The 24,596-nt window shown below is 34.9% G+C and overlaps 2 protein-coding genes across 4 annotated transcripts in view; one reads left to right on the forward strand and one right to left on the reverse strand.

The window, feature by feature from the left end:
• VPS37A (VPS37A, ESCRT-I subunit) overlaps positions 1-4,366 on the reverse strand; it is a 33,336-nt gene extending 28,970 nt beyond the window's left edge. Inside the window, exon 1 of one of the 3 annotated variants that reach the window (XM_023533681.1) lies at positions 4,345-4,366. Coding sequence is in view for 2 of the 3 variants with exons in the window: in XM_011365266.1 (XP_011363568.1) it covers positions 3,597-3,721 (125 nt within the window). In the remaining variant the exon portion in view is untranslated. Of the gene's footprint in view, positions 1-3,596; positions 4,045-4,344 lie in introns of those variants that run through there. The other 2 variants (XM_011365266.1, XM_011365268.2) reach the window with 2 other exon arrangements.
• CNOT7 (CCR4-NOT transcription complex subunit 7) lies at positions 4,048-22,285 on the forward strand. Its single transcript, XM_011365269.2, has 7 exons — positions 4,048-4,267; positions 5,702-5,912; positions 7,733-7,926; positions 12,651-12,812; positions 15,537-15,681; positions 17,945-18,055; positions 19,630-22,285. Exons 2-7 carry the CDS (start codon positions 5,796-5,798, stop codon positions 19,756-19,758), a joined length of 858 nt encoding a protein of 285 aa, XP_011363571.1. The 5' UTR covers positions 4,048-4,267; positions 5,702-5,795; the 3' UTR covers positions 19,759-22,285.
• Positions 22,286-24,596: the final 2,311 nt, after the last annotated feature.

Consider the following 24,596-nt stretch of genomic DNA (forward strand, 5'->3'; position numbering starts at 1 on the left):
AAAAATCTACAATAGTTAGGATGGTAACTGTTAAGATCATCAGTTTTTAATAGTTCCTGATTGCAGGTGCAATGCAGGAAAATACTTATCAGCTTCACTTTTGAAGAATCTTTAAATAGTGGATTAGTATCACCTGGGGTATTTTCAACTGCAAGTAATTGAAAACCCAGATTGAAAGTGGCTTAGTGAGGGGTTATTAATTTTATATAGCAAGGAGTCCAGGGGCAGGAAGGTTCCAGAGTTAATTTAGCATCACAACATCATCAAGGACATTCCATCTTTCTACTCTACCATATTCAGTAGTAGGTCTGTCTTCCTTCTTAATCCAAGCAGTTTCAGATGTCCTACGTAACAATAATACCCAAAACATAAGAAGCAATTCCTTTTAGCATCTCTATTTTGAGCAGCTCACCAGCAGAATTCTCCAACTCCCACTGATTCTTAGGTTAAGAATCTTGCTTTTAAAATAACTAACAGGGGTAATGAGACCACCATCACTGGCATAAACAATCATTATTTACCTACTGGGGTTGACAGAGCATAGCCTCCATAAAGTATGTGGCCTTGCAGACCCAGAACCCAGACAGATAAATGCAGATGTTCTCTCAAGAAGTCAGGGGAAATGGGTTTGAGTGGGGGACCAACAGTGTTCCTTAGAGTGAGCGAGCTTTAGGAAGTAGAAGAAATAACAGAATTAGTTCCACTCCTGCCTAGGAAGTCAGGAATTTTAGATGGTAACTTAAATACTTAGATGACTGTTATTCAGAAGGTGGGATATATTACTTGAGCCTAGTGTACACAACTTTCAATTTCCATTTTCACAGCAAACTTATTATTATGCTTTGGTTAAACACTTTTTTTTGTCATCTATGACACTTTCTCTTTTGCCTTGCCCTGACTTAGATGAGGAAATATACATAAAATTCAACTTTAGGAGAGGCCTGAGGAAAATGAGGAAGAATTTAAGGTAATAAAAAATGAATTTATATTCATTAGAGAAAGGGAATTAAATAGGCTCTTTCCTAAAGTGGATTTTTTAAGATTATAAGTTGTTAAAAGATAAGAGTTGAAAGATAGATGAGAAAATGGGGTGGGGAAAGGTTCTTAAGGAGGGCAGAATAAAGTCAGATACTTTCACCATCAAGAAAGAGCTGTCGACCTTATATTTAGAGAAGGGATAGATATGAAAAATGAGAAAGGTGCACCACATAAACAGGATATTGATATTCATAATTTAGGAAGTTTTTGTATTATTCATTAAAACAATGGTCCTCAACCTGGTGCTCCTATGAGAATCTAATGCCTGATGATCTGAGGTGGAGCAGAGGCGGTGATGCTAGTGCTGGGGAGCGGCTACAAATACAGATGAAGCTTTGCTTGATTGCTGGCTGCTCACCTTCTACTGTGCGGCCAGGTCCCTAACAGGCTACAGAACATTACTGGACGTGGCCTGGGGCTTGAGGGACCCCTGCACTAAAATATCATTCTAAACATTCTTTCAACTTTTGCAGAGTGCACCTTCAGCATAACCAATCACAATGCTCTTCTACGCAAAAATTTTTAGTGTCATAGTATACTGCAGATATTTTTACTAGCTTTAAAATGTCATTAGTTAAAAGGGCAGACTTAACAAAAATACGTGTATGTCATTTTTTTCTGGAATCATACCATTCCTTGAAAACTGGAAATACATGACCTACTTAATTGTATCCAGAATTATCCAAGTTTAGATTATAAATGTGTAATATTTCAATAAATAAAACTTCAAGTATTTTTATAAAAGATCTTTAAAAAAGAGTACTTAAAATTAGATGTTTATAACACTGTAAAATATGTAGATAATATCACATGCCCAATTATATATCCATAATTTCTGGCTCAAAAAATACATAAAAGGATCCTTTCTGCATTTGACTCAGTATTTACTGATCCTCTTAAACCAATTCCAGAACTCCTTAGATTAACAATTCCTGCTTTAGAATGTCACCTTACTTAAGAGGCCGAAAATATACATAATAAATTTCAGATCAATCACTTCTCATATTTACCAGCCTTAGCAGCCAGGGGCTTCGCAATATTTCAAAAATTCAACTCCAACCTCCAAGAATAAAAATTAGTCAGCAATGACAATATTTAACAGAATATACTAAAGGCTTAAAAGCAATTAATTCCAAAGGTGTGGTTCTAAAAAGTATTTTGGCAATAGTAGTACTAGTTTAGTATATAGTCTTCCAAGGTGACACCTTCGAGGGGGACAAAATCTTGTTATGTTTGTTAAAAATGAATCATCTTACTTTAAAAGCATAGCATGTAAGAGTAACTCTTACAGGTTAGTATAGAACACTATTTAGAAAAAGATTGACTTGTAGGAATTCGGTGAACTTAATTTTCCAAAAAGAAAGCCATTAGATCAAAGAGCATCCCATTCTTTCCTGTTAAATATCACAAATCTTCACCTTTTGAAAGTTCTGAACAAGCAGAAGAATTAAAGCAAAGAACCAAAAAAGATAGCTAAAGTTCAATCAACAATTGGCCTCATTTTAGCAAAATTGATTTTGCAGTAAATTTTTTTTTAAGTCTAATTTAAAACTATTCTACACTATAACTTGGTTGGAAAAAATTAGTGTAACAGATAAAATGGCCCCTAATAGTTTGTTCAACAGGACTTAATCAATTTTATTATCTCAGAATATATTTTAAAATGTATGAAAAAGTTTTAAAAAGAGTTAGGGTTGAATATTAACATCTTTACATTAAAATACAGGCTGTAACACCATTAAGTAAATATACTTCCATAATTCATATAAAGAGTTCTAATTTCTGAAAACATTAGAGGCCAGAGATATTTGCAATATAAAAGGAGGCAGCAAACCAGATTACAGTAAAAACAGCTGAAATCACTTGAATTGCAAAATATTTCTAATTTGACCACACTGAAATGAAAAACGCATAGGAAAACAATAGAACAATCAGGAGGAATATAAGATAATTCCTGAGTGTGGGAACAAGAATAATAATCAGGAATGTAGAGACTGGTAGTTGCCAGATACGGAGAGGTAGTTGGAACACAGTAAATCTTAAGAGATCTAAGAGGATTGAGTATGTCACTCCTAGAGAACTCGCTGATAAAAACTTGGGCTTCCCTTTCCTTTGCTGTTGCAACATTTCCCCCTGCCCCCCCCCAAAACTGTCCATTCTTCGTGAAACTTGGATATTACTCTTCACAATTCTTTTCAGCCAAGTACAATATTTTATCAATTTGGCCAAAGCGGCAATCAGTGGGCAAAGAGAAAGGTGAGAAAGCAGAACATAGAAAGGGACAGACTATGAGACAGATTACAGTCAGAAGCGATATGTCAGGAGGGATGAGCAACTCAAAATCAGAAAAGGTGAGCAGTGGTGGAGCAAGAGAGAAGAACGGGGGAGGGTCCGGAGGAAAATCCTGAATATGGATCAGAGATGGGAGAGCAAGCGTGAGATCCAGGACGAACCCAGGTGTATCAAAATGGGGCAGCTGGCGAGGAGCTCTGTGATTATAACCCGCCCTCCCTCCCGCCCTACTTTTTCTTCCTGAAGGATAGGCAGTGACCAGTCACCTGGAGTGTGAGTTCCGAAGGGACTCGATCAGGCGCTGCTTTTGCTGCTGAAGGCTGGTGAGGCCACCGGGGGACCCAGCTGCGGAGGAGGAGGCGCTCTTGGTCAGGGGGAAGAGCCAGCTCATCCTCCAGGGGTCCCCGGGCCCGAGGCCCTAGACGGCTCTGGCCTGCTTCCTCTCCCAGCTACTCAGCCCGGCGGTTCTCGAGCGACAGAGGAGCGGGCAGGGACGCCCGGGGCCCAAGTGCTGGGCAGCCGCGTCTTCTCTTAAGCAAGCCCGGCTGAGGGTCTTCGAGTTTTGGGGGTCACACTATGACTGCGACCAGCTGGAGGGAACTCGCCGCCCGGGACAGGCAGCCCTACCTTCGCGGCCCTGACGCCAAACCAGCTAGTCAGGCAACCTGACCGCCCAGCACTTTACCACCCCAGCCTCCGTCATCTGCGTGCCCCGCCCCCTCTGCGTATTGCGTCATCAACTAGCGCCCCCGCCAGGACGTACGAGAAGCGACGGCGCAGCACGGTGCGGAGCAGCTCCTGCTCCCCTTTCCCCCTTGTTGGGCGAGAGGTGTCTATGGGGCATCCGCTGCCGCCGCCGCTACCGCCACCGCCACCGCCGCTGGGTGCTGTCTCTATGGCGAGGAGGAGGAGGAGGAGCGCGAGCTCAGTGACACAAGTAGATTTTGCTTCTGCCACAGACCTTCTGGGGGAGGGGCGGGTTGGGGAAGTTGAAAGGGGGTGGGGACGACAAACCTGAGAGTGTGCGCGATGGCGCCAGCTGGAGCGCAGCCGGCGAGGGGAAGAGTTGGGAGGCGGATGGAGCGGGGGAGGGTACTGGGCCTGGGGGTATGTCTGGGGATTAGCGCGGAGTGATGACGTAAAGGCTTTGTACCTGGGGCTTCGGTGTTGTGGGACAGAAATTCAGGGGTGGAGGGCAGTGGCTACATCCACAGCTCCTCGTATTGCTTCATGCAGTAGAGCTTGAGAATCAATCTGGCCCCAGTAAATGGTTATCAGCACCTTCGTACTGGCTCTCTGCCAGGGAAGAGCGTTATCTATGACTTGAATGCTTCTGTACTGTTTTCTCGTTTGGGGGGGAAGCCTGTAGTACGGAGACGCTACCTCCAGTAAATGAGAGGGTTTCTGGTGCCTCTTTGGGAGTTCTGGAACTGTCGTCGGGGAAGAGATAGAGGAAAGCAGTGTTAAACTATAGGGTCTTTCCCAAGTGTCTGTGTGTGTGTCTGTGTTTAGCGTAGTGGGGAAGGTTATAAAAAAGGGGTCGCTAGATCTTAGAGCACTCGGTTACATTTGACTGCAGTTTGGGGGAGGGGTCATAATTCCCTCTTTTACCTTTGTTGTGATTTTTTTTCAAACGCGTGGAAAATGAAGAATTTTCCTGCTCAAAAATCAGAATTTTGGTGTATACTGTTATCACCCAGAAACATGAGATGTATGTTTGGTAAGCAGGGAAAATGCTGATTTTTAGGAAATTAGAAACAGTTTGAAATACACATTGTTTCCTTCTTTTTTTCTCCCACCTGCAGTTATGGACATTCAAACAATCTCTGTGGCTATCTGTTAATTATTTCTCAGAAATAGCTTTTTTTTTTTGGTTGGTTGGTTTTGTGCCCTCCAGTCTGGTTTGAATAAATGCCAGTGAAGGAGATTTTGTAATCAAATCACATTTTGACTGTTCTGTTAATGAGGAATAAAAGCAAACACTAATTCCGTCGTAGTAACATCTGATCTTCTCACATGTGTGTTAGTATTTTACTTCTCATTTTTGTCTGGAAATTGATGTGTTTATAAAGTTTTATTCATTGAGTTGAATCCAGAGCAGTCTTTAATTAGTGGAAAGTTTTAAATGATTAGTATGTACACATAATAAACACTATTTTACATGACATTGATATTAGAACCAAGAAACCTGTGGTGTTGTCATTTTTTTCCTACTGATTAGCTGACTTTAGACAAGTCATTTCCAAAATTTTGATTTTCTTATGAATCAAGGACTTTGAAAAAGTAATCTCTTAGATTTCTGTCAACTCAATTACCTCTGATTCCGGTTTCTGATATAGCTGGTTTTTATTTTGGTTTTTATTTGTGACAGGTACATAAATAAAGGATAAAATATTTTATGAAACAAATCTTCAATCAAATATAATATTTTGATGCTTGGCAGCTAGACTCCTTGTGCCCTCACTATGCCAGCAGCAACTGTAGATCATAGCCAAAGAATTTGTGAAGTTTGGGCTTGCAACCTGGATGAAGAGATGAAGAAAATTCGTCAAGTTATCCGAAAATATAATTACGTCGCTATGGTATGCCTATGATCAGATATCCTTAAAATATTTCTTATAGAAGGGGAAGAAGAATTTTAAAAATCTTGAATTCAGTCCTTGTGGTTGATTTTTTTTTAGGGATTTATTTAATTATGAAAAGAAAATTCTGTCAATGTCCTTCAATCAAAGACCACTTGGAACACACCTGTAATGTGACTAGTTGGGTTTCTTACTCACTGGAGTGAGGGAAAACGCATGCCATTGGAGGAAACGGGGCATTTAAGAGAGCTTTAAAAAGGACTTTCAGGATTGGGGCTTGCGTTTTAGGGAGGGCTTAAGGAAGCAGGACTTGGCTTTGGATTGGATGCTGTCAGGAAGCTGGGGTGATTCTGTGATAGGGTATCTTAATATTAACTAGAATGAGAGAAGATTAGAGTGAGGCTAAGGCTATAAAGCAGGTTACTCATATTAACCAAGATGGAAGGAAGTTTCATGGTTTGAACAATGTTTATGTTTTTGTCTGTGTTCAGTCATGATTCCGGAGTTGCCTTGTCTGATATTGAAGTGTGAAATTGTTTATATTTAACAGAAGAACATTAGGACCTAGTTACCAGTACCAGATCAGCACCTAGCGTCACTAAGGCCTAACTGATAATATCAGATGAGCTCCTCTAAGCTGGGAACTCCTGGATGTCTTTCTCAAACAAACAAAAAAATCAGCTCTCCCAGAGATACGTTGATCTGCAAGTTTTCGTTGTTTGATCATTCATTCATTCATTCATTCATTCATTCATTTATTTATTTATTTATTTTTAATCAGTGAAATATCATGAACACACTGCTTTTGCATATACTGTTCAATCTGCCTAGACTGTCTTCTCAGTTAATTATTTTGCTTTTTTACTACTGTATCATGCATATCTGTTACAGCTGCTATACTATTTTCTAGATAATTTGTAAAGCAAGGGGTTAGTGTCTTTAGTCCTTCTAACACCTAGCAAAATACGTAGCATCCAAATAAAGTGGTTGTTGAGTTTGACTGAATTTAGAGAAGTTTTAATTTCTTTACTATTTATAGTGACTTGGTATTTAGATTTTGTTCTTAGCTTTCTAATTTGAATTTTATATATCATTTTCTCAGTATTTTTAACAAATATGTTTCTGTGTGGAAGAGCAAGTTGATTGCTTAAAATATAAATATTTGAATGTACATAGATAACATACTATTTATTAAAGTGTACTTCTCGTAGTTAGAGTTGAATTTTTTTATCCAAAAGAAATTGATAGTGATCACTTATTTCTCAGATGATAATGCGTGACAACATTAAAGATGTGATAGCATTCTATAGGAATGAGTGGGTGGCATGTTTTCTCTGGACTATAGAGAGGGTACTATTTTAGCTCAAGAAATTAGGAAGGATTCAGTGTTTAGATAAACCTTGTCTGAGAAAGTAATTGGAAAGTACGATGCCCCTTCTATTCTTTTTAACCAGTTCTTCATTGCTTTTAACATTACAATAGTATAGTTTCACATACTCCTTGAGAAACATGAATTTATGATTTTTTTTTTCCTCTCTCTTGGGAATAGAGTACTTGGTTGCATTTGTCATGTGTATCTTATACATAGTAATTTTTACTGATGTGCTATTTAAAGTAAGAAAAACTCAAGTTCATAGAGTTTTATTTTATGGTTACAAAAGGTAATACTCTTCCTAGTTAAAAGGTACTTTGTAATGCAATGTCAGTTTGTAGAGTATCATCTATAACCGGGTTCTTTGACTTGTGCTAAAAATTGTTAATTCTAGGAATTGGAGGCCTTTGGTTTTTAGTAAATAATGAATTTTAAAACTATTTTACAGGACACCGAGTTTCCAGGTGTGGTTGCGAGACCTATTGGAGAATTCAGGAGCAATGCTGACTATCAGTACCAACTATTGCGGTGTAATGTAGACTTGTTAAAGATAATTCAGCTAGGACTGACATTTATGAATGAGCAAGGAGAATATCCTCCAGGAACTTCAACTTGGCAGTTTAATTTTAAATTTAATTTGACGTAAGTGGGAAATAAATATAACACAAACTTTTTTTTTTAGTTTAAGTGTAGCAATTGATTTCCCTTAAGTATTGCTGAATGAAATTTTAAATGAATTTGGCATAGTTATTCTGGAAATACTTAAAATCTAAAATTTCAAAGGTTAGGTTTCATTTTATTATAAGACAGAAAAATTTGAATAAAGAAATCTTAAATTCACGTACCTTGAATTTTAGAGCTGTTATGTGAAAAGTGTACCACTTTCTTTGAAATTTAGAAAACTTTGGGTTTTGAAAATACTTCCTAATAGAAAAAATAATCTTTCAACATTAATTTTACTTTCAAACTGTGTACAATTGGAAATATATATGTCTTTGTTGTAATAGTTATGCTTCTTGTGAAGAGATTTTTATTACAGTCATATACCAGTTTATGAGTAGATTACACATCAAAGGTGGTGAGATGTTTCTTGGAAGTTTGTTTCATTTTCCTTTCAAATCAATGTTATATAATAGCTATATTTCCAAATCAGCCCACAAAACCTCCTATGACTTACATACAAGAGAGATAATAGTAGTACCCTTTTACCTAGTGTTTCATTTAGAATCTGGCAGGTTATTTTCCATAATCTGAATTCTAACTCAAACCCCGAAATCCAATTTCCTTACTTGTAGTCTTTATCATTGGTGAATAGTCTTGATAGCTTAGGGAATTTTAGTGTTTTGGGTGAGGGAAGATTGTTTACCGACTGTAAGTTGCAGAAATGTTTAATACATTCTCAGTATGTTACAATATTGCAGTGTCCTGTTTGACAGACTGTACTTGAGTAATATAATGTAACCTCTGATTCGAAAAATAGTAAAAGAAGATATGGAACGATTAATGGTAGTGCCATTATGATAGCCTTTCTTTCTCTGTAGAATAATGCTATGTTTAGCATAGTATAAAGATCTAAAAAGCAGGGCTGATGATTTTAGAGGTTAGCGTTGTCAGTGGTGCGGTAGTATGCCTTATAATTGCATTGTGTTTATCCTGACTCCGTTTACTCTGTTGGATTTAATAATGTACTCACCAGAAGCTTGTGAAGGTAAAGAGCACTCATCTCTATTCAAACTGATAATAATATTTTATAAGTATTATAGCTCTGAAATGAAAATTGTTTTTTATCCTTTTCCTAAAAGATAGCGCTTTTAAAAATTATTTCTTTACCATTTCTTCTGTTCCATGTTACTTTTTTTCTAAACTCATCATTAGAACATTGTTTTTAACAAAGATACTGTTGTGATCTCAATCTATGAGTAGGAGGTAACCTATCATTGTCTCAGTTTTGGTAAACTTGACATTTTCTGTATCTAGAAACATCTTTTTTCTGCTAAAAACTGCTTTGTTATTACAATCTCTGAAAGACTTTTTTTTTTTTATGTACAGAGAGGACTGCTGTAGATTTACTATACCAAATTTTGCTAAAATTTATACTCATGTTAATATCTTGGGAGATGTTTAAGGACAAGGATATAGTGAAAAGTATTTAAGAAGAACAGGTCTGTTAGAAGATAAAATGGGTACTACCTAATGTGGAGACAGAGCACCATGAACAGGATTGTGGATATTGTAAAGACGAAAATTGACTTTTTATTGAGTATCTAGAATGAAAATGTCATCCATCAACTGTGCTAGGCAACAGAGATATAGTGTTGAGGAAAGTTGGTCATGGTCATTATAATTTAGTATTCCCATAAGTCTTCTTTCTGCTCCCTGTTGCTAAAGTCTACGAATTAGAATTGTTAGATACCTTATCGATACAAAGGAATTCTCTCCAGACTGAATTTGGAGTTGATATGTACATGGAAATTGAAGGTGAAATATTGACGAGCTGTGAAGAAGAAAAGAAACCTATGGGTAGAATTCCACGAACAAGTCAAAGGAGATGAGAATGAAATTTTTATAAAACCATCAATTTGATGATTATAGTAATTGATAATTAAGAGAATCATTTTAATAGTGTAGTAAAGATTATAGGGGATCATGGATTTTGTGGTTACAGAAAGGAAGGTGATACTTCATTTAGGAAAACGGCAGTGCAAAGGAGATGGAGAATACCAAGGGAAAGCAGAATCAAAGGTGACTTTTATATTACAGATCATGCACATTTGAAGGTTGAAGGGCAGTTGTCAGTGACGGTATTGCAGGCTATTTATGTTGTGTGTTCCATAGCCTTTGCAGATTTAGGAGGCATATTTGTGTTCTTGGTTTGAGTTTATTAAATATTAAGTTTAGTTACCATCTGTGTATTTGTGACAACCTATATTCCAGTTTGCCTCTTATCTTATGATTTTTAGCATAAATTTATATAGGAGTTTACATTTTTAAAAATGTAAAATGTGTGGTGAGGCAGGAGTGGATTGAGGTTGGAGGATGTTTCTAAATTGTAAAATCTTTAATCTGCTTGTTTAAAAATGTGAATTTGTGTAGTAAGCTAAGTTTATATTTGTAGGTAGAAGTAATTTCAATACATTTTACTGAATTTAGCATACCTAGTGGAGTTACTTTCTGTCTTTTCTTTTGGATATTAACAAGAGAGGGACAGCCTTGTATCTGCTTTTTTAGAACACCTTTTTTAGAGTTTTGTATATGCTTTTATTTCTGTTCAGTTATAATTGGATATTTTGCCACCTTAAACTTCATAGTTGGTTGATCTTTAGTGATAGGAACAATCACATTACTGTTCATTGCTGTTCTGAATAGATCTAATCAGTTAGCCAGCCCCTGAACCTACAGAAAATTTTATATTTTAACTACTTCTTTGAAATTAGAGTATTTTCCTACATTTGCTAGGATTTTTGAGGGTGGGGAAGGCAGGGTGGAATGATTTTTAAAACTTAAGTGGGCACCATGGGAAAAGGACAGTCTATGTAGAAAATTGAGTTTCCCTTACCACAGGAAGTTTTCTTCCTATTTGGAGATTTATTTAGCTTACCTGCATGGGGTTCCAATTTTCTCTTGTTAATGACATGGGTATTATAAAATATGAAATTGGTTCCAAATGATAAAATATTTAGTCCAATGAAATTTACGTGACAGTACATTAACTTACCTGCATTGAGCTATGGGAACTGCACACACAAAGAATTTATACACATATTTTTATTTACCACTTCCTTGATCATAAAACACCTGAGGTATTCATCCAGGTGTCTCTCCTGAGGATTGGGATTCAGTAACTCTAGATTTGGGACCTAGGAGTCCCTATTTTTGGTATGCTCTCTGAATGGTTATCATTGGGCAAGTTTGGGAAATACTGATTGAAATAGTACAATAATCACTGTTCCACTTTACATGTTTTTTGATCTGATGATATAACATTGAACAAAACAGATAAAAATCATTTCCCTCTTAAAGCTTGCGTTTCGATTGAGAGAGAGACGATAAACTAAAAGTAAAGGAAATATGGCCCAGAATAAAGCGAGCCTGGAGAAAGAATCTGTTATGCCTTTGGTTGGTTATAATTGCTAAAGCATGCCTCAGTGTGCACATCAGGGCCTGATTAATGAGATTCTAGTTGTTTTTGGTACATACTTTTAGTTTAATAAGGTCAGTCAATAAATACCTATTGTTTAATGAAAAAACTTATATTGGGTTTATTCAGATATCCTTTGGAAAGAATTTACCAGGGGAAATTTTGACTTATAGTGATTATTGCGGGTTTCTTGTTTTCAAATATTTCAGTGGCTAGTTTTGTTATTTTTCAGACATTAGAAGACAAATTGATATCCAGAAAATAGACCATAAGAATACATTTTGGCCAAGTATGATGTTTCTTTTAGTTTAATTAGTTTTGTTAAAGCTTTTAATAGGATTGTCTTTTGCTGACTGCTAGAAACCAGCATTTACAGTGTAAAAAGTAAATAAAAAAGTCTAATGGGCAATTCACAAAATACTTTATTTATCCTCAGAAACATACCTTAATTTTGATTACTTTTTAAAATTTAATTTAATATTTTAGATACCTATGTGTGCTTGGAAATTAAGCGATGGCTTTCTTTTTGGCTTTAGTAAAATCTTGAAAGATTGGTTTATATTTAGATTTCCTGGCTTGACTTTTAGAAGGTAATCTTCAAGGATGAAGACATTAGAAGAAAAAGTTATTGTTGCTATAGCAGAGTCCTTTATTTTAAGCAGTTTACTGGAGCCCTTTGAAAGGCTTCTTATTAATGAAAGGAGGCATCTCCTTTTTCTTTAATACAGAATATAGTACAACTCAGCCACATCAGATGTTTTTCATTTGGTCTCTGTTCTGGTGCTGCTGAGAGCTTGGTAGATAAACATAGGTCCTCACCCCTGCTGCTACAGCTCCATCTGGCAGCATTGAAGTGGTTGCTAAGACTGAAAGTCCCTGAAAAGAACATGTCTGTTTCTTTGTGGTAGTAGTCCCCAGTGAGAAGAATACCCCTTTTTCAGACTCAGTTAAATTTATTTAATTTGTGAAAAGCTGATGAAATTGAGTTAATAGCAAAGATTAAAATCTCACTATTGGACTGTTTTGAATGATTATTTAATGTATGAACAATTCTCTTGAGATATTGTCCTGCTTATTTAAATTGTATTTTCCTTTCATGTATATGAAACATTGGAACAACTAGATTCAAGTGAATCTTTCTTGCTTTTGGCACTGTGGTAGATATAAGTCGGGAAAAATAGTTTGAAGTAAAGCACTTTGAATGTTGTCTTTCTTCTTCTCTTGCCAGGGAGGACATGTATGCCCAGGACTCTATAGAGCTACTAACAACATCTGGTATCCAGTTTAAAAAACATGAGGAGGAAGGAATTGAGACCCAGTACTTTGCAGAACTTCTTATGACATCAGGAGTGGTCCTCTGTGAAGGGGTCAAATGGTTATCATTTCATAGGTAAAAAGATTTTTGCATTGAAAATAGCATATGTGTTACCATACTTGGCTTGGGTCACTGTTTTAGCAATTTCAGGCTTAGTTCTACAAAGAATTGGCCGCCTATAGCAGTCTCCTAACTCTTAAGAGACAGATGTTGGCCTACTTAACGGTTATTTAATAACATGGGATCCATTTTAGCATACGAGAGACAGTATTGTATAGTGGGAAGGGTACAGGCTGGAAAAATAGATCTCGGTTTAAATCCAGCAATGCCATTTGGAATGTGTTACCGAGAGTTATTTAACATTTCCAAGCCCAAATAAAACCATTTATTCATTAAATAATACTTTACCATATGCCAAGAACTGTGATAAAATTCTAGGAATTAAGCTATGAACAAGAGGCTAAAATCCTTGTTCTCATGGAGTTTACATTCTGGTAGGCATAAGCATACACTTTTTTATATGATGAAATTTATATTGTGGTTTGTTAGGTGATGATAGTGCTGTAGAGGGGCAAAGAATGCTGGGGTGGGTGTGTCATAGAGTTTAATTTTCTTTTTAAATTGATCAGGAAGACATCACTTAATATCTTTCAGAATTGTTTTAATGATCAAAAATAACGTATTTAAACCATCTAGTAAAGTAGACTTCCAGATAAGAGAAAGTTTTCTCCTAAGTAAACTAAATTAAACTGGCAGCCCAGAGACTAAAAGTAGCCTTGGAAATGAATTTACTTAACTTTTTATGGTTTTAAAAGCATTGTATTATGTAGATGTTAATGTTCTTATACTTGGCCCACTTTTCACACAGAGCTTCCTGCATGCTTTACAATTTCCAGCTCTGTTCTGTGGAATGACTTTATATTGTAAACTTTGGCATGGTACTAAACAGTAATTTTTGAGTTGGAGGTATTGAATGTACTAATTCTTACCTGTTATCGTTTTCTCTATTCTCCATTTGAACCTGTACCTCAGGAGACGAAGCTTCAGTCTCTGTTAATTTGAGGAATGTTTTTTGAAGTTCTCTTTTTACTATTATGGTCATAAGGATACAAAAGAATGGGGAAAAAATTGTCCTATCCTTTTACTATATATAACATTGTCTTTCATTCAAAAACTACTTTGAGCAAATACAATGTTCTAGACACTGGGGGTATTAAGATGGACAAAAACAGAAAGAGTTCATCTTAGAATTTAGAGTCTAGATTAGACTGATACATTTGAATATTTTCATATTATAATCTATTTCTAGTAAAGACTAATTTAAGAACTTTATAAATCCTAAACTGTAATAAAATCTTTTACTAGTAGTAAACAAATGCCGTATTGACTTATATTTTAGGTAAGTAGAAGAGTTACTTCCTTGCCAACTACCAAAAATTTAAAAGTTTCTGCTGTTTATTACTTATACCTTGATATTTCTTAGTGGTCTTCAGTGTAAAGTTTTTTTTTTTTAAATTGGTAAAATTCTGAATATCAAATGGAAATTGTACTTTGCATCCCTCAAAGATATGTTAATAACATTTCTCACCAAATATTAGTTGAGTTCCAACTATATGCAATAAAGAAAATATATTTTTAAAAGTTTGCTGCCCTTTAAACTCGGAAAAAACAATACATGCATTTTAAAGGATAGTACAAGAAAACAACTTGTGTAAGAAATCTGAGAGCTGGGCTCTTCAGGGAAGGCATCTGTAAAGGTCTTTGAAGGAAAGTTAGACAGGGAAAAGATGGTGTATAATAGTTCCACAGGAATGTAAGGAGATATATAGCTGTTGGAAAAGCCAAACAATAGGTATAGGAGATCTTGATTTGACATAGTGGGAGTATGTAATTTATCCTCTAGGTAGCAGTCCCCAACCTTTTTGGCACCAGGGACCGGTGCTCCTATGAGAATCTAATGCCTGATGATCTGAGGTGGAGTTTAGGCAGTGATGCTCGCACTGGGGAGCGGCTGCTAATACAGATGAAGCTTTGCTAGTTTGCCTGCCACTCACCTCCTGCTATTGGCCCAGTACCTAACAGTCCAAGGACCATTACTGGTCCACAGTCCCGGAGTTGGGGACTCCTACTCTAGATAGTAGTTCTCCGTCTTTACTGCCATCACTTCTTTCATATGCAGCATTCCTATTAGTATCTCTTGGGGAACCATCATAAGGAACAGAAAATTTTGGGAGAAGAGAATATTTATTAATAAAGCCACTTAAGGGAAGTTAAAGTAATTTGGTAGGAAATTAACTCTGGATTTTTGAAATATATGACTTCTTTATTAAAGATGGGAAGATTTGCATTATTTTTGCCTTCCGAAAGCCAATTCTCTTGCTACCTTTGACATGTTTGGCCAACTTTCCATCCATCTTTGTTTTTATTTCTCCATTTGCATAGTTATTTAAATTTTTTGAGACATCTACTGTGGGCAATTTGATACTCTTCTTAAAGAGTTCTCTATTCAAGCATTATCAAAATAGTTTAGTGTCTACAGCTTGGGATGGTAGTAGAGATTTGCATATTGATAACTGAATGATGAAGTGACAAAGTCTTACCACTGTGTGTAAGATGATGGCATTTTCCCATTATAATTGTGAACATGTATATTTTCTCTGTTCTTTTGTGCACTTTTTTGTGTATGTCAATTCTTTTTTTGTCTACTCTGTGACTCACTTAAAATTTGTATCAGAAAAAGTTTTTCATCGCTATGGTATTTATGGTCCCTCTTCTGTATACTTTTAACCCTTTTTTCAGTGGTTATGACTTTGGCTACTTAATCAAAATCCTGACCAACTCTAACTTGCCTGAAGAAGAACTTGACTTCTTTGAGATCCTTCGGTTGTTTTTTCCTGTCATTTATGATGTGAAGTACCTCATGAAGAGCTGCAAAAACCTCAAAGTAAGGCTTTGAGTAGCTTTATCTGTAATCAGCACACTATTCAGATCGAGTGACTGACATAAGATCCTAGGCTGGGATGTTGATTTAAACCCCATAGTTTTATATTAAATGCAGTTGTATCATCTGGTCATTTGATTTTTTTGCTTGGATAAATAATGCTTTATAGGAAATTTTTTAATACATATTGACAGAGTAAGTTATCAGTAAAATTCAGTTGAAGGATCAGATTTTTGTCATTGCTTGCCAGATTAAAAATCATACAGCATAGAAACTATGAAGCTCTCCTGCACAGTTCAAGTCCACGCTCCCAACATGGACATTATCTTTGCAAGAAAAAATCCAAGATGGCCAGCAATGTGCAGATGGTAGTCAGTAGTGAGGCAAAAATTTTCTGCTGCTTATCTTGGCTGGAGAAATTTGGGTCATGTCCTAGAATCATGTTCCAGGGATTAAATGACATAGTTAAAAGGGATTTTGGTTTTTTTTCCTGGTCCAAAGATGTCAGTTTATTAGTAGTAAGTGTTACAGTAAATGTGTTGGTCCTAACTAGACAGTAACTTACATTCTGACACTGCTTAATGTGTATAATTGTTACTTAGAACATTAATTCTTTCAAAGGGAAAGTTTATAAGGAAAAGTACTTCTTACATTTGAGAATGAATTCACCTATGGTGGCACAGATTCCTAAGGAATACAGTCAGTTGTTTTTTTGTTTTGTTTTGTTTCAGGTGTATTTGTTTTTAAACCGTAAAAAAAAAGTAAAGTGGTTGCCTCATAGAACCTATATCAGGATTGATCAAGTTTTTTCCTCACCAGGTTTTTAGAAGTACAAATAAAATTATACTTTTAGGAGATGGTAAAAACTTTAAGAGCATTACTTTTACACAGAAAGAAATCATTTAGGAATTGCATAGGAAACTTGGCTTTTGACAAATTAACTGAAAATCATAAGAGAAGTAGTAGTATGGCCAGTGTCTACTTGCCTCATTATAGGATATGCCATATAACCAGTGAAATTTTTGACAAAGATTACTTCATGTTTGTAGCACTTAAGAGCAGCAGAATTCTGTGCAATTTGAAGAGACTTCGAGCTGTGATTCAAATAAACTTGCAATAGGATATCCTTACTACCCTAGAAACTCAGTTCACACCCTGAAAGTATTACATGCTGAGATTCCAAGAGCTTTGTGTTTAATGTGGCTGTACAATGACAGTTTTGGAAACAGAACCCAGTCATCATTTATTATGTATATGTCGGAAAATTTCCAAGTATACCAGAGATTCTGAGTATACCCTGAGTGGCCTGCTGTCTTAAAATTTAGGTTTATAACAGAGGTGCTTTTTGACTTATAGTACATCATTCGGAATAACCGAATTCTGTTGCTCTCCTAAGCAGCTGCTAATGATACCTAATCCTCATGCTGTTTTTAGCACAGAAGCAACTGCTATGCAAAGTACTTTTTCAAGCTGTGACATAGAGAAGGGCTAATTTGCTAGTAGAGGAATTCATAATTTAGATAAGAATTTCTTGTGTTCGTTTTGTCCTTGTTCCTGATTTTTATTTCTTTACTTTCTCTGCTCCCGTCATTCTTCTCTCTTCCCTCAGTGTCCCTCTTTCCTTGTCTTTTATTCTTTCCCTTCCTTTCTTTCACCCTCATCATCTTTCTTTTTTAATCCTAGCAATATTAACGTAGGCATATTTTAGCTGACCCTTCTAAGGAGTTGTAGTCTTGTAACAACATACTCTTTTTCCTTTTTAACTAACAAAACCATAGTTAAGCACTTAGTGAATTCTTCAGATTTGATTAGTCATAATAGCTTTGTTTTGTACAAATTATTTGGATGAAACTACATTGCTGGTAGGTTAAGAAAATTTGAAGATAACCTACAAGTCAGTTTTATAATAATTGATCGATGGCTGGATCAACTGAATGTACTTGATAAATGTTACTCTATATACCTGTTACCTTGTATATGATCTGCTTCCCCATATATTTAAGAAAGTTATTTACCTGTCGCATGCCTTAGAGCCTATGATGAAGATAAATTTTTCCAATTAAGATCTAATTTTCTATTAAATTATAAATTTCACCTACATTCAACAAATATATTAGTAATTCACATTGTTTTTTTCCCATTCTTAAGGTCCATCTATACATTCTAAAGTTCATTTATATTTCGGTCATTGTCCAAGTTATATAATTTGTGAATTCAGGCATTGCAATGTTTCTCTCTTTTGACAGGCAATTTTTCTGTCTTATAGGGTGGTTTACAGGAAGTTGCTGAACAGTTAGAGCTGGAACGGATAGGACCACAACATCAGGCAGGATCTGATTCATTGCTTACAGGAATGGCCTTTTTCAAAATGAGAGAAGTATGAAGACATGAGTGCCTTTTTTTCGGTTGTTAGGTTGAGAACACTACCTTATGGCGAAAATTTTGGGGCAAGAAATACATATTAAGTAAATATATAATTAGCAGTACCATATAAGTCAGATCAACCACACTTGAATGAAAGTATTCAAATATAAGTAATCTTAAAATGTAGTTCAGAAGGAAATTTAAAAAAAATAAGAGTTTTGTAGACTAAAAAATTTAAAAATTTAAACTGCCTCAGAAATCATGTCACTCCAGCCATCCAGCCATATTATTTCTTAGGTGAGAAAACAGGCCATAGGCTAGTAACTTTAATCTAAGGTCACATACATTACTAGTGAGAGAATTCTTTCTATAGACCACATCAATGCTGATTCTGCCAAGTCATGGAATCCATGTATAAAGCTTCTCCTGGCATTGCCTCATCTTAGACATTAAAGTGCCCGTAAAAATATTCTCTCATGCCATTCTTCATTACTTAAGGATTTAGAGAGTAGGACTCATGCTTTTTAGTTGATTGAGTCTTACCAAGTGGTTTTTGAATTCTAAAATGGTTAAATAAGTCTGAAGTAGTAGTCGAATCAAAAATCATATTGGGCAAACCCTCCTTAAATGGTAAAAGACAGAGATAAATTCCTCAAATATAAAGAAGTTAGGTATGGAAGAACGAAGTTTAATGAACCCAAGTCTACCCTTAGGTTAAGTGATATGCACAGGTATGCCTCGCTATAGGTAAATGCAAAGAAAAATTTGTGCAAAAACAAAATACAGTGGGCTTTTTTGCTTACAAAAAAGTTTTCTTGTAAAATATTCACTGTAAAATTCTTTTGAGTATATCCTCATAGACATTAAAGAATTGACTGAGAACTTTTCTGGAAATTTAAAAGTTTTTGTCAAAATGTATTAATAGAAAGCACAATAGCTGTTTTGCCAAGTGGTATTGATTGAGAAGTGATTTAGATTGTCTATTCAGGAAAGTAAATGTTTTGTACTTCTTTCCAGTGCTACGTTACAGAATTAAAATAACCTTTTGGATTTTTTGCTTTGCATTTTAAAAATGCCTTAATTGTTCAATGAATGGTGAATTCTCTGCTAATTTGTTCTTTTTCTTGGCTTCTTCAAGGATAGTAACCTAGTGTGAATGTTCAGATTTTACTGTCCAGAACATTGTTTTTAGCCAACTCAGCCTTACACATAGACTCAAGGCTCCTTATAAACCTAAATGTTCCCTGCCCCCTTTTTCATTCATATTTACCGTTAAATATGAAATTAAAATGTCTGCCATTTTTCCATGATTACTAGTTCTCATAAAAATAGTCTAAAATATTAATAGGAAAGACATACATTTATACATTTTTTGTAGTCCTTTTCTTCGGTTTCTTTTGAGCTCTGTACTTTTTGAAACCTCAGTTTAATTCGTTGGATTTAAATGTGTGGCTTCAAAGGAGCACTATAGAAGAGAGCTGTCATTATAGTTAATGATCAGTCAATACTTACGTTGCTGAAATATAAATTACCAGTTGTACCTTTTGGTTAAAATTATCTTTTTTTTCCCCCAAAATTCCTTTTTAGATGTTCTTTGAAGATCATATTGATGATGCCAAATATTGTGGTCATTTGTATGGCCTTGGTTCTGGTTCATCCTATGTACAGAATGGCACAGGGAATGCATATGAAGAGGAAGCCAACAAGCAGTCATGACATGAAATAGTCCTTTTATTTTTATTTTATTTGAGCTACACACATGCTTGTATATAGGTTTTTATCTCTGGTTGAATCCCTTGAACAATAGAAAGTACTTTTTTTTTTTCTCTTTCATAGCCCATTCTATTTTCTGCCTTTCACTGCTAAGTATGAGCATTCCTATCTCAGAACTTAAATAGAAAAGCATTCAGGTTAAATTTGGCCTTAATACTTGTTAGCAGGCGTGTGTGACAGAGTGGGAAAGCTACATCATACAAACCTTACCTACTTGAGCTTGGTTTGTTTTTCCCCTTTCCTAAATTAACTAGCACTGACTGTAATTTATTTCCCTGTTTCATGTCTCCGTTCCATTCTGCAGGAGTTTTAGCTATTTGAGATTGTGGACCATCAATTTTGCACTTTAGAGAGTGATTCTGACTCAAATCCTCTGTTTTATCAGAAATTGTTTTTCTCTTGCTCTTAGCTGGAAAAATGACCATCTGCCAACTTTATACAGTATTTACTTGTTTTTGACCCACGGAATATAGCACATGCATTGTGCAAATGGTTGACTCAGCAAGACTACAAAAAAAAAAAAAAAAGACAAAAAACTACTGAGGAGCTTAGTAACTGCTGTTTCTATACTTAGTATTTAATCTTCCAAGCACATCTAGTGTCTGTCAGTTTCTAATTGGCATGTGTAGGCTGCTCTGTGATTGAAGACTTTTTCAAACCAGCTTTACACCCTTCAGGAAAAATCCCTTGTGATTGGATGTTTATTGTCTGCCAGGACACTGGTATCCAGGATGTTGAAGCTACAGTTATTTTATGATAGCACACTTCCCTTGATTTGCTTCTTTTTATTCCATCACTGTTTACCTTTATTTTTAATTTTTAAAAATTTTATAGCCATGTTTATGATGCTCTTGATTTGTTGATTCCACAAATCAATTTCATTAAAGTCCAAAGATAGCAAGTCTTTAGGTATATTTTGTACCAAATTAAATTAGAAGACAAAAAAATTGTGCTTTCATAGTTGCTACAAAGATAAATAATGGAGAGATTTGGTACAAAATAAAATACAAAATTATATATATTAGCTATATACATATACACATATAGCTAATATATATATAGCTAATAAAATTACCTGAGGAGTGTAATGCTTGTTTATTTTTTGTATATATCTTTACAATCTATTTTATATATATTGACAAAAGAGACTGTGAAATATTTAGCCATGCAGAATGTGACCAGACCAGAGCATGTGTAGGAAGACATTTTGGTAATCATTAACTGTACCCTGAAGTGATGGACTACAAGTTATGATGTGTGTTATCTACACTTCAATCAGTAATAGTAGCAAATCTCCAAATGTTAGCCACATTGGTTTGTTTTCCTTGTACATTCTTTATTCATATTACAATGCTGTAACTGGGTGGTCCTTTTTAAACAAAACATTATTTGCAAAACAGAGGGTATTTGTTTTTAAAAGCTTTTGTAAATAAAGGCTTCAGAAATGTTTTCTTATATGTTGATGACTGGTAATTTTGTTTTGGAAATATTTGGGGGACATTGAGGGGCAGCTGAACAGAAAACAGTAATTTCATAAACTAAGGCTAATCTCTTAATTGAAAAATCAATCTGAGCCTTCTGCATTTCAACAGTGTTGACTTATTACCTCGAAGTAAATGCATTTGGTATAACAACATGGCTTCTTTTTAAAGCTGACACAATATAGCAGGTATCTAATTGGTTTCTATTTATTTTGATTTTCACCTTAAAAAAAAATTATAAAGATTGCCTTTTGAGTAGCCTTTTAGTTGCTCGATTTCATAATTTGTATCAGTTTTGGTTTCTGTCTCTAAGAAAGAATATAATGTTTTTATAACTTCTATAAGAAGAACATTATGACCTTTACTAAATCTAGCTTTTGAATAAGAGATATTTGGCTGATAAACTTTTAGTGTTCCTGAGCCATTAATTCTGGGTTCACCATATTCTGTTAAATCTAATAGAGCAAAGGTCAGTAAATTATGGCCTGCAGGCCAAAACCGTCTGCTGCCTGTTTTTGTATGGCCAGTGAGATGAGAATGGTTTTTACAGTTTTAAAATGGTTGGGGGAAAAATTAGTATTTCCTGACATGTGACTATTATATAAAATTCAAATTTTAGTGTCCATAAATAAAGTTTTGTTGGAGTGCAGCCACACTCATCATTTATATACTGTCTATGACTGCTTTTACACTAGAAGAGTTGAGTAGCTGCTACAGAAACTGCCTGTGATGTTCTTATCATGTTACATTGCTGCTTGGTGTGTGCTACAAAATGGGTGATGTAGATGTGACCCGACGACATTTGGAGTGCTGATATCTCTGTATCACAGTATTTTATTATTTCTGTTACCAATTCATACCCATTGTGTTAAAAGTGCACTTTGAATGGTGTGCTTTTAAGGCACATTGAAGTAAGGATTATCTTATTAAATTAATGGTAAAATGCTGTTTATCATGCAATGAGACTATAACTGTGCTAAAAAAAAAAATACAATACATGTTGACATAACCAGACTAAGGACTCATCACAATATTCCCAATTCATGGGAAAGGAACAGGAGAATTAGAAATTTTAAAATAGAATATTACAGCATAATTTATTCACAAAAATAAAAAAATGAAAATGTGGCCATAACCAAAGTATGTTTATAAGTGGCCCATTTGTTAGCCAAGCAAAGCCATTTTCTGATGGTGACGTTAGATCATGCTTCTTGAAGACCAAAGAAATGTGTCTAGAGAAAATAATTCATCTTTGAAAAAACCCTTACTAAACAAAATTGATTAATGTATATGATGCATCTGTACAATATTGTTAAACAGTTTCTTAAATATTGATACCTATATGGTAGAGCCTCTAAAAACTGGAGAAATCAAAATTATTAGTTTAATAGATTATTGGGACAGTTGAAGTATAAGATGTCTTTTCGAAGAAAAACATTTTAAATATTTTAAAGTACATTTTCTAAAAATGTACAAAATGTAAGTCTATTTGTTTTATTGACTCAAGTAAAATACTACATAACTAATGAGATATGCCATCATCTCTAAAAATTATAACCCCTTAGAATTAAAACTAAAAAAACTAATTATTCACTGTGTGAAACAAAAAGAGAACCATTACAACTTAAAGAAATTTTATTTTAAAAATTTTTCAAATCTGATTCTAATGCGTACTTATGTATTCCAAAAATTACATGAAAGACCTAAATGGGGGAAAGATTAACAGTACTTTAGCAAAATAAAGAATTAAAAAAAAATCCCTTTTTCCTTTCCTAGGTTCTAGTCGGAGGGAATATCTTAATCCTGTTCCATAAAAACAGCTATAGTACTGTGCTTTAAAAATATCTGGCTGCATATAATTCTTAATACATCATGTGATGCTGTTGCCCTTAAGACTTCTAGCAGTAGTTATAGGTTCCAACCTGGCACTTCAGGTAATGAAAGATGATGACCAAAAAATGCCTTAAGAGAAAGGTAAAAATGTATCATATGTTCTGAAATTTCTTGAACCAGATTGTCAGATCAAAATCTTTAGCTTTAAAAAAAAATCTGAAAAAGACTGCCATCCTTGGCATTCTTACACTCAAATGATCTAGAAAATGGACTGGGCCGACACTAGTTCTTCCATTAACTCATTTAATATGAAACTATATTTTTAGCAAAGATGAGTAATTGCAAGGATCTATTGCTCCATTATCCTCTGGCCTTCTAGTCTATTTTGTGTTGAATTTTTGCCTCAGATTTTGAAAAGTTTAATACCATTTTCTTTTTTAGTAAATACCAGTTCCTTATCTACATAGTTTTAAAAGGTAATCCACTTTAAATTCTGAAAATCAGTACCAAAAAAATGTACACAGCTTATTCTAAGCACTAACATTTACAAAACTTAAACTCCATCAAATTAAAAAAGAGGAAAATAAAACATTTTTTCTTAAATAGTGCATACAAGGCACAAGAGCTTCATGGTGAAGCCTAACATTTTGGCATCAACAAACACACCACTTAGTTTATCTGAAACTCAGTTTTCAAACAGCACGCTGAACTAAATTTCCACAAGTATATGATTTTTTTGTCTGATTTGCATAATTTTCATAGGTCTTTGAAGAATTATATAGTTTAACTCATACTTTTGATGAGAGGGCATAAAGTGAAGGATTAATCTATTGACCCATCAGGAATTCGTAACAAAAATTCAGTATTTTTCGCTATGTTCAAAGAAAACTAACAAGATTTTTTAAAGCCAAACTAGCAAAAGAATATCACAAAACAGTCCTCATAATTGTTATTATATGTTCCCTCAATTAAAAGATATGAAAAACATGTTTCAGATGTAATAGAAATGTATTCACTCTTACAAAAATTTTCTAGCCAAATGTTTATCAGGGAGCTCAACTCTCAGTGATTATATACTTCCTTTCAAGCAGGCAACAAAAGGGAAATTAGATTAAAGTCTAGCAAAAAATGCATGGTGGTCTTCAACTGTAGGTCATTTGGATTTGTAATGGATTCTTAGTTATGACAGTTCACTCTCTCTGAGACCAGATTCACATCAGAGGTAATAAAAGTCTGATTTGCTACCTCCTTCCCATAGGTAACTAATATGTCTAATGAATAAAACATTATTATAATGTGACCTCAAATCTTTTAAATCTCAATATCTTTGTCTTAATTTTTTAAATTAGAAAATCAGATGACTAATGGGCTTTTTATGTGATAAAGTGTGCTACCCAAATATTTGGGTGGAAACTGGCTCATGAATTTATTCCAAGTTTTTATGATAGACAATATTTTCGCCCTTGA

The sequence above is a fragment of the Pteropus vampyrus genome, unplaced genomic scaffold (genome assembly GCF_000151845.1).
Source record: "Pteropus vampyrus isolate Shadow unplaced genomic scaffold, Pvam_2.0 Scaffold108, whole genome shotgun sequence".
Taxonomy (NCBI): Eukaryota; Metazoa; Chordata; class Mammalia; order Chiroptera; family Pteropodidae; genus Pteropus; species Pteropus vampyrus.

Excerpts from the sequence above, each read along its gene's own strand:
- CNOT7 (XM_011365269.2), top strand. The coding sequence starts at position 5,796 with ATGCCAGCAGCAACTGTAGATCATAGCCAAAGAATTTGTGAAGTTTGG. Across the intron at positions 7,927-12,650 it reads AATTTTAAATTTAATTTGAC|GGAGGACATGTATGCCCAGG; the intron begins GTAAGTGGGAAA and ends TTCTCTTGCCAG. Across the intron at positions 15,682-17,944 it reads AGAGCTGCAAAAACCTCAAA|GGTGGTTTACAGGAAGTTGC; the intron begins GTAAGGCTTTGA and ends TCTGTCTTATAG.